The sequence below is a fragment of the Gallus gallus genome, chromosome 3 (assembly GCF_016699485.2).
Source record: "Gallus gallus isolate bGalGal1 chromosome 3, bGalGal1.mat.broiler.GRCg7b, whole genome shotgun sequence".
Taxonomy (NCBI): domain Eukaryota; kingdom Metazoa; phylum Chordata; class Aves; order Galliformes; family Phasianidae; genus Gallus; species Gallus gallus.
The window spans coordinates 63,621,425-63,635,457 of record NC_052534.1 but is presented as its reverse complement, the minus strand read 5'-3'; the positions used below and the strand labels follow the sequence as shown (position 1 = coordinate 63,635,457).

General features: G+C 39.7%; 1 protein-coding gene and 1 long non-coding RNA gene across 4 annotated transcripts in view; one reads left to right on the top strand and one right to left on the bottom strand.

Moving 5' to 3' along the window:
* NT5DC1 (5'-nucleotidase domain containing 1) overlaps positions 1-14,033 on the top strand; it is a 120,065-nt gene that overhangs the window by 91,537 nt on the left and 14,495 nt on the right. For all 3 annotated transcript variants that reach the window (XM_025148909.3, XM_419778.8, XM_040697550.2), the window contains exons 9-10: positions 8,488-8,606; positions 9,825-9,983. In XM_025148909.3, coding sequence (XP_025004677.1) covers positions 8,488-8,606; positions 9,825-9,983 — 278 coding nt within the window. The remainder of the gene's footprint in view (positions 1-8,487; positions 8,607-9,824; positions 9,984-14,033) is intronic.
* LOC121110189 lies at positions 2,568-13,835 on the bottom strand. The gene is made up of 3 exons (XR_005858187.1): positions 13,766-13,835; positions 8,049-8,234; positions 2,568-2,864 (listed from the first exon to the last, which is right to left on the bottom strand). It is a non-coding gene; the product is annotated as an uncharacterized LOC121110189 (long non-coding RNA).

The following is a 14,033-nucleotide window of genomic DNA, read 5'->3' as shown; positions in this document are numbered from 1 at the left end:
TCATAGAATAATAGGGTTGGAAGGGACCTCAAGGATCATCAAGTTCCAACCCCCCTGCCACAGGCAGAGTTGTCAGTCTCTAGATCAAGTACTAAATCAGATTGCCCAGGGCACCCTCCAGCCTGGCCTCGAACACCTCCAGGGACGGGGCATCCACAACCTCTCTGGACAGCCTGTTCCAGCACTTCACCACCCTCTCAGTGAAAAACTTCTTCCTGACATTTAATCTGAATCTCCCTTCCTTTACTTTAAAACCATTCCCCCTTGTCCTATCACTACCCATATAAAAAGTTGATTTCCCTCTTGTTTATAATCTCCCTTTAAATGCTGGAAGGCCATAATGAGGTCTCTCTGCACCCTTCTCCAGACTGAACAAGTCCAGCTTCTTCAGCTTGTTTTTGTAGGAGAGGTGCTTCAGCCCTCTGAACATCTTCATATATCATATGTCATATTGTATGTCCTCTAACCTTAATATGGCATATCATCTTTGCATGGCATATCATCTGATGTGATACTGAACCTCTGCCCCAGTTTCCCAACTTCCAGTTACTGAGGCTTATATAATGTTTATGAAGTGCTTGGGAGAACAGCAAAGAGATAAAAACTGCAGTAAATAGCAGGTGTGGATTTACTGTACACTGGGGAAAATGTAGGTGGGGTAGAGAACTGACTAGCCCTGTAGCAGTTCTGCTTCTCCCTGCTTGTATAGGAGAAATAGAATATCTGAGAGCACAGAGCTGAAAGCTCAGGAAAAGGTAAAAGTGGTGTACCATATTCTTCTTCACCCTCCTTGCTCTGCAGAGCAAGTGTTTCTCAATTATTCATGTAGGAGTCCAGATGTCTTAAACTTGCATATGTATACTGCATGTCTTTTCACATAGGGTTAGCAATCCCAGGACTTCTTCTTTTCATCAGTAAATGCATTCATTCTGAACTGATTCTTATCTGCTGCAAAAGGAATTTACATATTATTACTGTCCACAGATTCCAGGTGTCTCTGTGATACTGCCAGACTAATGCTGAGCATTCCAAGATGATTATTTTTTCTGGAATAATAGTAGCGAGAGATTTTATCTGTGAAATTCCTGCATACGGAGATCTGGCACAGTGCTCTTGATTCTGAGAAACAAGGTAAATCGCATGTTCATATAGACACAGGGTGGTTTTGCAAACCACACAAAGTGCATAGGTAAGGAACTACAGAAGTAGAGGAAACGCCATGGGGATCATTTCTCTTTTACATCTTCAAGGAAAAAAAAAAAAAAAAAAAAAAAAAAAAAAAGCACTGCTAAATTTTTTTCATATCAGTCTTCCCATTAGAGTGTCTAAACTTACTTTGCCAGAAAGTAGTAGTTTCCTTTCTTCCTTATCATCTCCATCCTTGTTATGTTGTTCTCAGATTTACAGTGACTTTTCAATACATAAAAGTTCACCTCTTTCTTAGAACATCAGTTTCCTAATGTTTTGGGTTTTTTTTTCTTCATTTAGTTTATTAAAGTTACACTGTATCTCAGTAGGTTTAATACAGTTTTCAGCAACAGAGTTTCTCATTGTTTATCATTCTAATGTTCCCTGAAGTCGAAGACACACATCTGGCCATGGAGTGGGCCTTAACAGCATTTGTAATCTCTGTCAGTTGTTCTAACCTTGCCACTTTCTTTGCCTCTCTTGTGAATTCATCCAGTCACATATGTCCACAAGGCCATAACATTGTCCCCAGACCTCAGAACTGACCTTACTCTCTGTTACATCCTGCCCATAAGTGTGCAGGAAGGTCAGTGCTGTTGGCAGCTGTCCTTGACAGCCACGGAGGAAACTGCCATGGGCTTGGGTGGGGTTGCTCTCTTGTAATTGCTGAGGCAGAGGGACAGCCTGAGTCAGGTTCTAATAACCACTATCTGTAACTATCGTATGCTTCAGCAGCTATTAACAGGCAGATTTATTTATTTCAAGATCTATCAACTGTTTTGCTTTTTGCACACAATTTATGACTTCTAGGTAAGCAGTTCAGCAGAAAAAAAGTTATAAATAATATAAGTTTTCACAAAAACGGGGGCAATAGAAAATGACTGTGTATGTGACAAGGAATTTGCCTTCATTTTCTCTATGTCAGTTCTATATCTCCTTCCATGTTTCCCAGTTTGCACAGATCTAGTTATCTGTTCACACTGAAATAAGCTGTACAGGCACAGGATGTGTCTGCAGGTCTTCCTTCTAACTTTTCACTAGCTACTTGGAGTACAAGCTAAAGAAGGTAATGGTACGTATCCCATCTGCTCCTCTTTTTTACACATACTTATGTGTAAATAACAGTATTAATTTATGTAGAGCTGCTCAACTTCAACAATTATTAGTCTCTTTAAAAGCAGATATCTTAGGGATATTGAAGAAATAAAAATCAAAGGCCCTTGCAGGAGTCTGTATATTGCTGTATGCTATACGGAGAGATGCTTCTTCAGAATCAAACTGTCTATTCACTTTACATAATACAGCTTATACCTGAAATATTAAGATATAGGGGAAAAAATATTTTTGCTGAAATGGAGGATTAAAGAACTGCTGGTCTTTTTGTTTTTATTTTTCCTTCTTCTTCTAGTGTCTGTGGCCCAAATAAATGAAGGACAGGAAGCTTTTCCCTACCATACTGCAGTGTCATTTTTTAGTGTAGAAAAGTATGCTCCAAAGTCAAATCCCAGCATGCCATATTTCAGATGCTGCTAGAGAGACTTACAGGGTTCTGATAGACTCCATGATTGCAGTCTGCACAGTGTAAGGAAGATACGTTGTATGTGTTTGCAGCTTAGATCAGAACGTCTGGCTGATGGGCCTTGTCATTGGTGCTTCCCTCCAGTTCATCCCTTTTCCTGAAAAATTCAAGGAATGCTTTTCTTGGCCATCTTACCCTAAAAACTGAGTTTTACCATATTGCTTAGACAAAATCTAGTACTCTCAGCCACAACATCTGCCTGAGAGGAATGGTTATTCTCCACAGCCACGCAGCTCCACACTTGCGGACACAGTCCAAAATAGCCCAAATCAGTCTTCTAGCAATGCCCTGGTCAAGCTACGCCAGTTCAGATTAGCATGGTTTCAAAAGTAAAGAACGTCTTTTGAAAATATCCCCAGATGCACCTCTTGACATTTGAACAGGGCCAAGGGATTCTTTGTCTTTCCTTTTCTTTATGCCTGCAGCATCCCTGGAGCAGCCCTTCCTCAGCGAGCAATACAGCCTGCAAATTTTCCATGACTGGAGCAGATTCTTTCTGAGCATAAACATGGTAGAAAATGAGTTTTATTACTGAAATCCTATTTCCTGAGAATTAATTTAGTTCATATTGATTGTAAAATGGACACCCAATATTTCAGTAAAAGAAAGGACATTTTGCAAATGCCAAATTTTGGGGTTTTTTTTGGTAAAAAAAAAAAAAAGCCAATTTTTTTTGTAAAGTACACAGTAGCAAGAAAGATTATAGTCAGTTGCTTGAACTAAACTATATGTTCTTTAAATGATTGTGTGCTTTGTTTTGTTCTGTTTTGTTTCCTCAATTACCATATCTCTCCTGGCTTATTTGAATTTCTAATACTTCCTGAAAAAGCTTGTCTCTTTCCATAATTATTTACGGATCTCCAGGAGAACTACAATAATATTGATATGGAAAATTGGGGACATTTGTCTGGATATTGAGTGTTCCAAGTTTGTCATGCACAAAGCTGTGGAATCTTCTTACAAAACTGATGAGGTGTAGGATTTCAGAATACAACAGTTCTGGGTGGAAATTTATTCTTATCTTGCCATTTGGCACCTCTCCAAAAATCCCTATTTAATTTAATTTAAATTAAAAAAGAATGATCTTACTGAATACATAGAAGAAGAAATGAAATTCTGCATTTATGTCTCTCTTATCTTTCCAAAAGAAGTTCTCTGAGTTATAAATACAAGTAATAAAATTATGAAAAGACTTCAGCAAATCTCTGCATGAGCTATAATTAGAAATGAACTTGCAGATGAATCACTTTCCAGAAATAAGGAAAAAAGGCCTTGCTTGTACTTCATCATATCAGTGTTTTAAATAGGAATGCTTTGTTCGTTAGCCAGACTATTTCTGGCTATAAAATTAATGCTTTGACAAATTTGAAAACAAATTGCTAAATCTATAGTGATACATTTTCAGTTCCTGTACCACAGTAATCATTTTTTTTCCAAAAGAAACTTACTTGCTATAAAGGAAATACTGATTTTCTTACAAAACAAGGAAAACTTCAGTCTTGTCTCTTCACATCGTAATGTTTAGCACAATTAATCTCTAGCACCAATGCAGATTTCAATCAAAGAATAAAAATATTTTCTTGAAACCAGAAATGTAAAACATTTAAAAAATGTATTTCATTTCTCTATAGAGCCTGTGGTTCTTAAATGCCCAGGACAATTTGAAAGTGCACTTTATCTTTTACTTTCATCTTATCGGGCCATATAATTGAATCCTTAGCAGGTCTGGTAAGGACTACTCTGGTGCTGTTGCACATTGTCCATCACCCGTGGTGTCCCTAGGGGATGAAGTTTTGCCAGCTTTCTTCATAGAGGATGTGGTCTGTAGGGAAAGTCTACAGTTTATCTCATCCCATCTCATTGCCTTTAGATCTGGAAGAAGCTACCAGAGGGATTTTACTTAGCCGTGTCTTGCCCATGAAGTGATGTGGTTTTCTGCCCTGAGTTACCTGCTGAAAAGGAGGCCTTGTAGTTCTTAAGAGACCTCAAAATGTGCCAGGAAGCCAGGCTAGGACATAATTAGGCTCTTATATTAATGTCCTCAGGGCCCAAAATGACATTGTTTTAACTTGTAGAGAGGCATGTGAGAGTGTCGGGTCATTATATGTATTTGGTTTACAATAGCCCCTTGCAGTTGTAACCAGAGCCTCAGTAAACACATCTGTGCTAAGTGCCTGAGTGCAGTGAAAGCTGCTCCTCGTTAGGAGGAGGCAGTACAACCATATACGTGAGAGGCAACAGAGCCCACTGATGTTTTTATTCCATTGCACAGTTCAAAGGAACAAAAAATATCAGTAGCCTTAATGAGCCTAACAAGGTTTGTACAGAAACTCCCAGTTACGAGTATCAGGAGAAAGACGGGAAAGCAGAGGAACAGACTGTCAGAGAGCTGCACACAGACTGCAGTTACACCACAGCACACCTGAGGCTAACATCACAACCCAGAATGCAAGTATCCTTAGGCTCCCTGGCAACTCACTGGAACATTCACGGCCGGCTGTGACTGACACACACCGTGTGGCCTCCAGCTCAAGCAGCAGTGTGGGGATGGCCCTGTGGGTGAGCTAGTGGGAATCCACCTCAGCACAGGCCCACATCCTGAGTTCACATTCAGCGTGGACATAACCTCAAGACCTCATGTGTTCAGGCACCCATCTGGGCAGGTAGGGCCAATAAACAGAGAGTGTGCTGCAGGGAGCAAGCGTGTGCAGTGGTTCCAAGGAAGCTGTTCTGCGCCAAAGTAAATTGCAGACAGTTGTCATTTAAGTGGGAATAAGCTTCAGTAATTACTTTCTGCATATTTGTTTAGAATGGAACCAGATGTTCCTCAGCCCGTGTTATAAACTTGCAATGTGTGTTTAAGAAAATCAGAAAAGTAGTTTACTGAGTCATGTTAGTGAGTTGGTGTATCTGAAGAAACGTGTCTGCTTACGGTGACTTGAGTTACATTTCTGAATCAAAATATATTTCCCAAGGTTAGACCCAGCAATATTCAAATTGCCATTCCTGCAATTTTAATACAGCCCCAGCATGAGTCAAGCTTTTGTTGCTCTTGTTAGAAAGGAACATTATCTGCCCTTCAGGAAAATTGCTCTGAATCATTGTTGAAGTTTGGGTGAGTGTGTTACTAGAATCCTTTTCTGGTTTTAATAATTTTAATTTTACCTTCTTTATGCTTTTGCATTTCTTGTTGTGGCATGCTTTTAGTCTGCAGCCAGGAATCCAGTCTGCAGTGATATATTAGACTTCAGAAGGAAGCAAGTTGCTCTATCGAAGTCATCTAAGAAATTCTTTTTGGTTATCCAGTCTGTTTGAAATTGTCAGGACATCTCCCTTTCCACCCATCTTCTAAGACCTGAAACATTAACGTCCCTGCCTATGTGTGTGTGCCTTCCTGTTACAGTAATATTCATAGCAGTTCTGACCTTTGAATGAACTTTTAAGAATCAATAACAGCAAGATGGAAGAAAGGTCAGAAGCAGATTTCTTCTTGTCTGAGTGCAGCCAAAGTAAACACTTGGAATATCTGAGATATATAAATTTGGAACTACCATAATCACGTTTATGCAGCACTTTTGCAGGAAGTATATAAATTTCTTGAGCACTGTCATGAAGCTGCTGTTGCAAGGAAATAATACAATACCAGAGTCAATTGTGTCATTAATGGTTTTTAAGCTGTTGTATATTTATTTTCATATGGCAGAACTACCACAAGAGGCCTTAACGGCCAGTGCTGAAGAATAATTTTCCTGACTATATTTTGCCACAGGGAAAGTGGAACTGGATTAGAAACCCTTCTCATTAATGACTTGCTGCTGCTGAAACACCCTTAGAGTGTGCATTTCTTCCCCTTTTAGATTATGGACATACAACTGACACAGTTGCTGCATATTTGAGCTCGCTGTCTGAGCACAAGCAGACATTGTTCGAGATGCAAGGCTTGCCTGTTCAGATCCATTATAGTAATTCCTCACCTTGCTGAAGCTCTTTCCGAAATCAAGATGTTCCTGTAATGAATTAGACATAGATGCTGCTTGCTGCCTCCACGTATTGAGGAAACCAAGCCTTGTAATTTCCCCTAATTTCACTGCCTAAAAGTGAAGTTCTAGCTTAATTAAGCATTTTACTTCTACATAGCTGGCACCTCTAGAAAGTGCTTATTGTACTCTTTTGCCTACCAAGGAAGCCTGGCCAACTTGTTTAAACTGTAACTGTAAATTAAAGTCTGACTTCAGGATGCATCAAACTAAGTGAGATGAATCCCATAGCTAATGGTGACAGTAATGGGTCTCACAGAGTGAGAGATCTACCTTGTAATTAGTGAGAATCGTTTCAGCCAGTGCTGCCCATGCTTTTCCATAGAATCAGTAAAGCAGAGCCTTTTTCCAGAGCCACCTGGTGCTGCTGCAATTCATAGAGTTTATAGCTATAAATTCAATGTTGCAAACAGTTATTCTAAAAACTCCACATTAATGTCTCTATTTTTCTCTTCTATTCTCCTGACTTACTAAATGGAGAGATCATTGTCATAGACAGTGATAGCTATAGAAACCTTTGGTAGCAGATCAAAAGAGTTGCTTTGAGAAATGCTCTTTTTCTGCATCCGTGTTGTTTGAAAATTGCATCTACTCATTCAGGCAGCCTAACAAAAATGCCTGAAAATGCATAGAAAATAAAGCAGATTTGCTGAAATCTGACAGCTTCCACTTGTTAAAAAGTTCTTTGGTCAAATGTATTTTAAAAAACAGGAACAGTAAAATGAAGGAGAATTTTTAATGGCTGTTGTTTTACTTCATATCATAATTTTCTGAAAGAGAACAAAGGGAAAGACATTTCCACACATGTTCTACATGAATTGTTAGCATCAACTTTGAATTTCCTTGTTTCTTCCTACTTTGTAAGATATCCTTAATATAGAATTGTTTTGTCTGAGAATAAATCTTGTGTTTATTCAAATTATTAGATGCATAATATTAAAAGATCATTTGCCGTCTTTCTCTGTGTATCTCTTCCCTTTTTTCCTTCTTTTTTCCTCTTTCAGAAGGATCAGTGAACTTTGCCATGCACATCTTTAGTGCTCTTAAACATAAAGCCATCTTGTAATTTGCCCAAAACTGGATTATAGCTGAAACTGTTCATTGCATGTACTAATCTAAGGCTGGCTAGTGCACAAAAGAACTGCCTCAGCCTGTTTCATTGCATTTATGTCAGTGTTTGAAAGTGGTGGCTAATTTTGGGAAAGGTACATATTCTTACAGTCTGCTCTCTCTCAGAGTTTCACCTTAGATCTGTAGCATCTCCTCCATCAGTCTGCGATGTGATTTTCTACCTTCCTTGCTTTCCTTAGCAGGCAAAGCTCATGGCTTTGATGATTTCTGAGCTCTTCTGTAGTCCTTGCAGATCATGCTCATCTGCTTCTTTCCTCACAGATGTCTTCCTACTCCAATTCCTTTTTATTTCCTGCTTGCTGAACAAGATAGTGTGCAAGGTCACATCTTAATTGCCACTTTATATCCAAGCCATCCCCAGCTACCAAACATCCTGACTGAACCCACAGTCAGTACCAGGACTTGAACCTCTTGCCAGATCCTGGTGTTGTTTTCATGTCATGCTAGACCACATTCTTTAAGCAGTGCACAGGCAGCTTCTCACAAGTCTCACAAATACAGGAGCCTGCTCTGCTCTTACTAACAGCAGGCAATTTTGCTTGGTGGTTCCAGAAAATGACGAAGAGCAAGAGGCTCTGTTATCACTGGACAAGCCGGGCTGGTATTCCCAAGGTAATGCTATCCATCTTTATGAACTACTGAAGAAGATGACTGGAAAGTTGGACCCCAAGGTATGTTAAAAGTGGAATTAAATCTTTGTAAAAATATCCTGTTTCTGTATAAATATCACCAGATGATCTTGCATTACAGTTGATGATGTGATAAATCACTAATTTTTGTTCTGCATACACTGCTTTGGGGTTGAGCAATCCCATTACATATCAAATCTGACTATTGCATCCAGCTTTGTTGCTGATGTTTATTGAAATGACCTATCAATGCACAAAGTGATAGAGTCACCTTTGTTAGCTTACTCCACACCTTCTCCAATGCACAGTATTTCCTATCTTGCTCTTTGTGAAAAGTCTGTGCATGCTCCCTGCACTAAAAGGAAGACAGGTTATGCAGTTGCTACTTCCTCGAATGTGTAACAAAAGCTGCATCAGGAGTGACAAAATACAGCTAAAGTTGCCTGCTTCTTCACTGTCTTCCAGTAATCAACTATTTATCATTTATTTAGCAGTGATGGACCTATTCTAGAGTCTAAAATGTTATACCATTCCTGATGGATATGAGTTTAAAAAACTGCAGTCCAGAACTGGAAGGAGTGTATATGTCTTTTTCTTGCTAGAATATGTAAACTTTCTAGCTAAGATGTTTTATTCTGGGTGCTTAGTTATGCATTTCTGCAGTTTCATGTAGAATCAGATTATCATCAGAAAATCAATCTCCCTGAGAAAATAGATCAAATAGATGAAAGGGTGACATCAGTGAAAATTAGGATCACTTTAATTTAATGACAACTCTGCATGGATGAAAAGGCTACTTGTAGGTGGGAGTATTTTTCTGTAGTGGGCTGACTACCACCTGGGTGCAGAAGAGTTCTGAATCCTCAAAATGTTCTGTGTTTTCCCATTTCCAAAGTTGTCCAAAATGCATTCCAGTTGGTCTGTGCATTTTCTTTTATGTCTTTTCCACTGCTTCCTGGCAAACTATTTCTGTCAAAGATCTCAGCGCCATCATGTGTGCCAGTCCTACGTGGGCATTCCCAGGCAGTGCCCCCAGAGAATCAGAGCAAGGAAGGGATGTGGAGTCAGCCTTTTCCTTACTGAACTGTTTGAAGATAAAAGCCCAAACATTAATAAGATCTGTGTGTGTCGTGGCCAACTGTAAACACAGAGGAATTTTTATTAGGTTGTTTTAAAGCTCCTTTTCTCTCTCTGCAAAATACAATTTGCTTGTGTTTTTCTCCAATACAAAGAACTTTTAATTCACTGCTTCCCTCGTAGGTTGTTTATTTTGGTGACAGCATGCACTCAGATATTTTCCCAGCTCGTCACTATAGCAACTGGGAAACTGTCTTCATCTTGGAGGAGCTTCTAGGGGACAAAGTTATGGTGCCTACAGAGACTGAATCTGAGCCCTTGGAGAAGAAAGGAAAATATGAGGTAAGGGTTCCTTGCAGATATTTCCTAGAAGAGAAGAAAGCTGCAGAAAAGCCTCTTGCCACCTGTGCTGAGCATGAACCCACTTATCTCACGAGGCTGCTGGCTGCATGCCTCACAGTCATACCCTCCTGGTGATATCAGGACCACACCAACCTGTCCCAGCTTGGCATTGCATGGATGTCACAGAGCCTTCATTACCCTGAGATAACTCAGAAAAAGAGCAGTGCACATGGTCCCTTGTTCTTAACACAGTCTTCTCCTTTCTCGTAATGAGAACCTGCTCTGTGTCCTGCAAGAAGTTTCAAGGTCTAGCACCTGAGTTTCGTTGAGTTCATGACACTTTCCTGCATGTCATGGCCATAGTTTTTATGAGGTTTTAAAGTTCTTTTTCTCCCTCTGAAATATGCTTTGCTTGTGTTTTCCTTATAAACAGAGAACTTTTCATTTGCTGCTTCCCGCAAAGGCTGTTTATTTTGATGACAGTTGCACTCAGATAGGAGAAACTGTTTCTAAGAGTAGTCAGAACTACTGATTGTTACCTCAGAAAAAATATAAAATTTTCACGTTGTCACAGTTGGGAAGCAGGCCTTTAACACTAGAACCACTCTAATTGCTTCTCAGGGTGAAATTTTACTACAGTTTATCTTTCTCTCCACTGCTGAAGAACTAAGTAGGTAAGGAACAACACTTAGATGGTATAGCTGTACCTCCAGTGTGCCATGCTGAGGAACTACAGTGCAGTTTCAGCAAGGGACCTCTGCAAACTTGCCACTGGATAGCAAGAAGGAGGAAACTCATCCTCTCAGCAATTCTCTGCTTTTTTAATATACCTATCTATTGTTTTCCTCCATTGTCCTGATTTCTAAACTAAGGTGAGACAAGGACATTTCACTCAGTGAAATAAAGAAGGAAATGTAGTCATTAATGTTTAGGCTTCTTCCTGAAGTGTAGGGAAAAAAAAGAAAAAAAAAAGGCAAACAAACAAAGTGCAGTCTCCTATCAAGATAAATGTGCTCCTCAGTAAAAAAAGAGAAGAAAGGAAAAAAGGAAATATGAGGAGTTACATGGGTTAATAAAATTTGGTGTAATTAACTAATGCTGTAAAAATAAGTTATTATCTTCCATAAATCTTGTAGTCTCTCTGACTGGAGACTTACTGCTCCTTTGAACACACATCTCCCTAAGCTTTTTTCTTTAACTCGGCCATTGGTTCTGAAGCATGCTCAATATACACATCTGAAGTAGGCATATTTAAACAAGCAGCCAGAACATGTTTCTTTTCCTGGAAGTACAAAAGAAGAGTTACTGAGTGATGTGTTTCTAAGCCCTTGATAATGATTTATTTTTTTTATCCTGTTGCAATACCTCTCGTCAAGATCCATCTTCCCTATCACTGCAGTTATCAAGTAGGAAAGTAAGACTTTTAGGGAGGTGTCTGACATTTCACTAAAGCTGTAGCAGTCATGATAGACGGCAGCATCTCAGGGAGATAACACCTCTCCCACAGAAAACCCCTGTTCAATTTACATCCGCTACCAGTGACAGCGAGTAAGAAGGGAGAAATGAATTGTGTTGATTAAAGGAATCAGAACCAAGGGGGCCATGTAGGTCAGTGGTGTTATTTCATTACCATGCTGCTCACTGGAGTCTGAACAACAGGTCACATCCATATCTCTGCAGTTGACTGGACACCACTGACTTAACAGGACTAGTTCAAAGAGATTCCCCTTACAATCTCATGGAAGTTTTATTTTTGTTCCCCTAATCAACTTCTCCCATTAACCCTCTGGTTAGGAGTGGAGGAAAGCCAACTCAGAGGACTGCACAAAGTCAGGTGTTCTGGGAAAATTAGGCGCTAGCAAACAGGACTTAGTATTATTCATTGGCCTTCCCATTCATTCATTTCCCAGAAATACACAATTCCAGATTTTGCATGCCATGCTGTGTGTGCAAAGAGGGACTGACAATTTAATTCAAGACGCAATCCTCCCTTCTATCAATCTTCTCTAAATATTATTAAATAAATGAAATATTGCCTCTAATTTGCAATTGCATCTTTCAGAAATGACAAAAACTGTTTTCAGTCGCATGACTGATATTTCATCACTAACAGAGAGAGAGAAATAAACCTTCCTCACACTCAAATTGGGAGTAATTTCCATTTTCATTAACAGTTTTTGTCTTTTCCACTTCAGTTAAATGCCTGATATAAGCCAGATACACAGAACTGTGAAATTATGGAAACAACTGCAGTTCTTCTGAGTATATGAGTCATAACCAAATGAGCAAGGGAATAGCAAACTAAAAACTATTTATGTAATTACTCAGCTTTTAAGTGGATGGCAGCATACAAGGAAAGAAAAGAAAAAAAGGAACAAACAAAAAAAGAAAAAAGCAAGCATTGTGTTGAAACTAGATTCCCCTCAGATTCAGGGGTTTGTTTGCTTGGCTGGAGGGTTTGTTTTTTTCTTCTGTTCTTTAAATATGTGATCAATTTCATCAATGAAAACTCTAAGAAAAGCTGGATTTCATCCCAGGATTTCAAGGGAAATAATTACAGAGGAGCTAGTCAGCGTATAAAAAACAAGGCTGTAGGAGTGAATGGAGTAAAAAGACGGAATAAGCCATTGGCGGATATAGACAATATTTCTGTAGTTAGAAGGAAAACCTGGTTTTCACGGTATTGCCTAGTGGCTATTCAGGAGGTCAAGCCCTTGAGGCTTCCTTGTTTCCAGGACTCTGAGTGACCTCAGCCGATGGCTGATTGCTCCAGGCCTCTTGGCTCTGTTTATCTCTGTATTCCTGTTTATCTTCAACACAAATCTAATGGTACTTCCAGGAACAACCTGATGGGCTGCTGTGAAGCCCAGCCAGTTAGAGAGATCTCCTTAAAGCAATTGCCTTAACAGGGCATGGCTGTTTTATTTGGGTACATCAGTTCATTTTGGCCCTTATCAGCACTGTTCTGCTGATGGAAGCACCTCAAAAACCTGCTGTTGCACAGGCAGAACTGTACTATGAGCACTGTTTTTACTAGCACTAGGAGTCAGTGGTGGTTTTATTGCTCTGGCACAAGGCACACAGACATCAGTGTCACAGGATGCAGTGTGCAATGAAGCAATTGTAGTAACCCCTGCTCAGTACAAAGACAATGCCTTAGATGGCAAACCCCCATTTCAATAGTGCCTTTAAAAATTGTACAATTCTTTACAGTTTTACTTTTCATTCTAGTCTCCCTTTCATCCTTTTTTCTTTCTCCTGTTTACCAAACAGGGTAGAACTTCAGAGCTTAGTTCCCTGTTCATTTCAGTTTTCTACAGGCAATTTGTAAGCTAGCAAATCATTGTTTCCCAAGGGTCTCATTAACTAAACCTGTCTGGTCTGTTATCCAGCCCTATTTATCTGCAGTTAATAAAGTAAGGGTAGTAATAAGCATCCTAGGTGCTTTAATTTAGTGGAAAACTTTGAGTGTTGGAGTACCATCATTTCTCTGTCATGTCTAGAAGTAGTCTTTAAGGCTTTGTGCCCTGATCTGTTACAGTCAACGTCTAACCTCCTGCTGTCTGACTGGTATGCCTAAGAGCAAAACCACCCCTCTGGGGATGGAGGGGGGGAGTAGGTGTTACATACCAAAGAAGGGGGTGCACAGCAATTGGCAGGATTTGTAGCCATACAAGGAGAAGTTACTACAGGGGTGGCTGGAGGACCTTTCAGAGTTCATGTGTTAAACACATCTCCAGGTATATAGGAAAATGTGTAGGCTTTGTGGCCTAGTGTCCTACCTTCACTGTGGGCTATGTACGCTCTGTGTGAGATACAGACATCTTCTAGGCAGTGGTTAGGAATGACACACAGTGTCACAGAAGATGCCTCATAATGGCATAACTCATAATGGATAACATTTTACAGCTTTTCTTTCATATTTGGGATGAGGATGTAGCCTTCTACAAACTGCACTTGTGATGTGGAGGTAAGCCAGCATCAGAACATCAGGAGTTCACCTCCAGATGACTTGATGACAATATTTCTATCTGAGTTTGGTTTTATTAA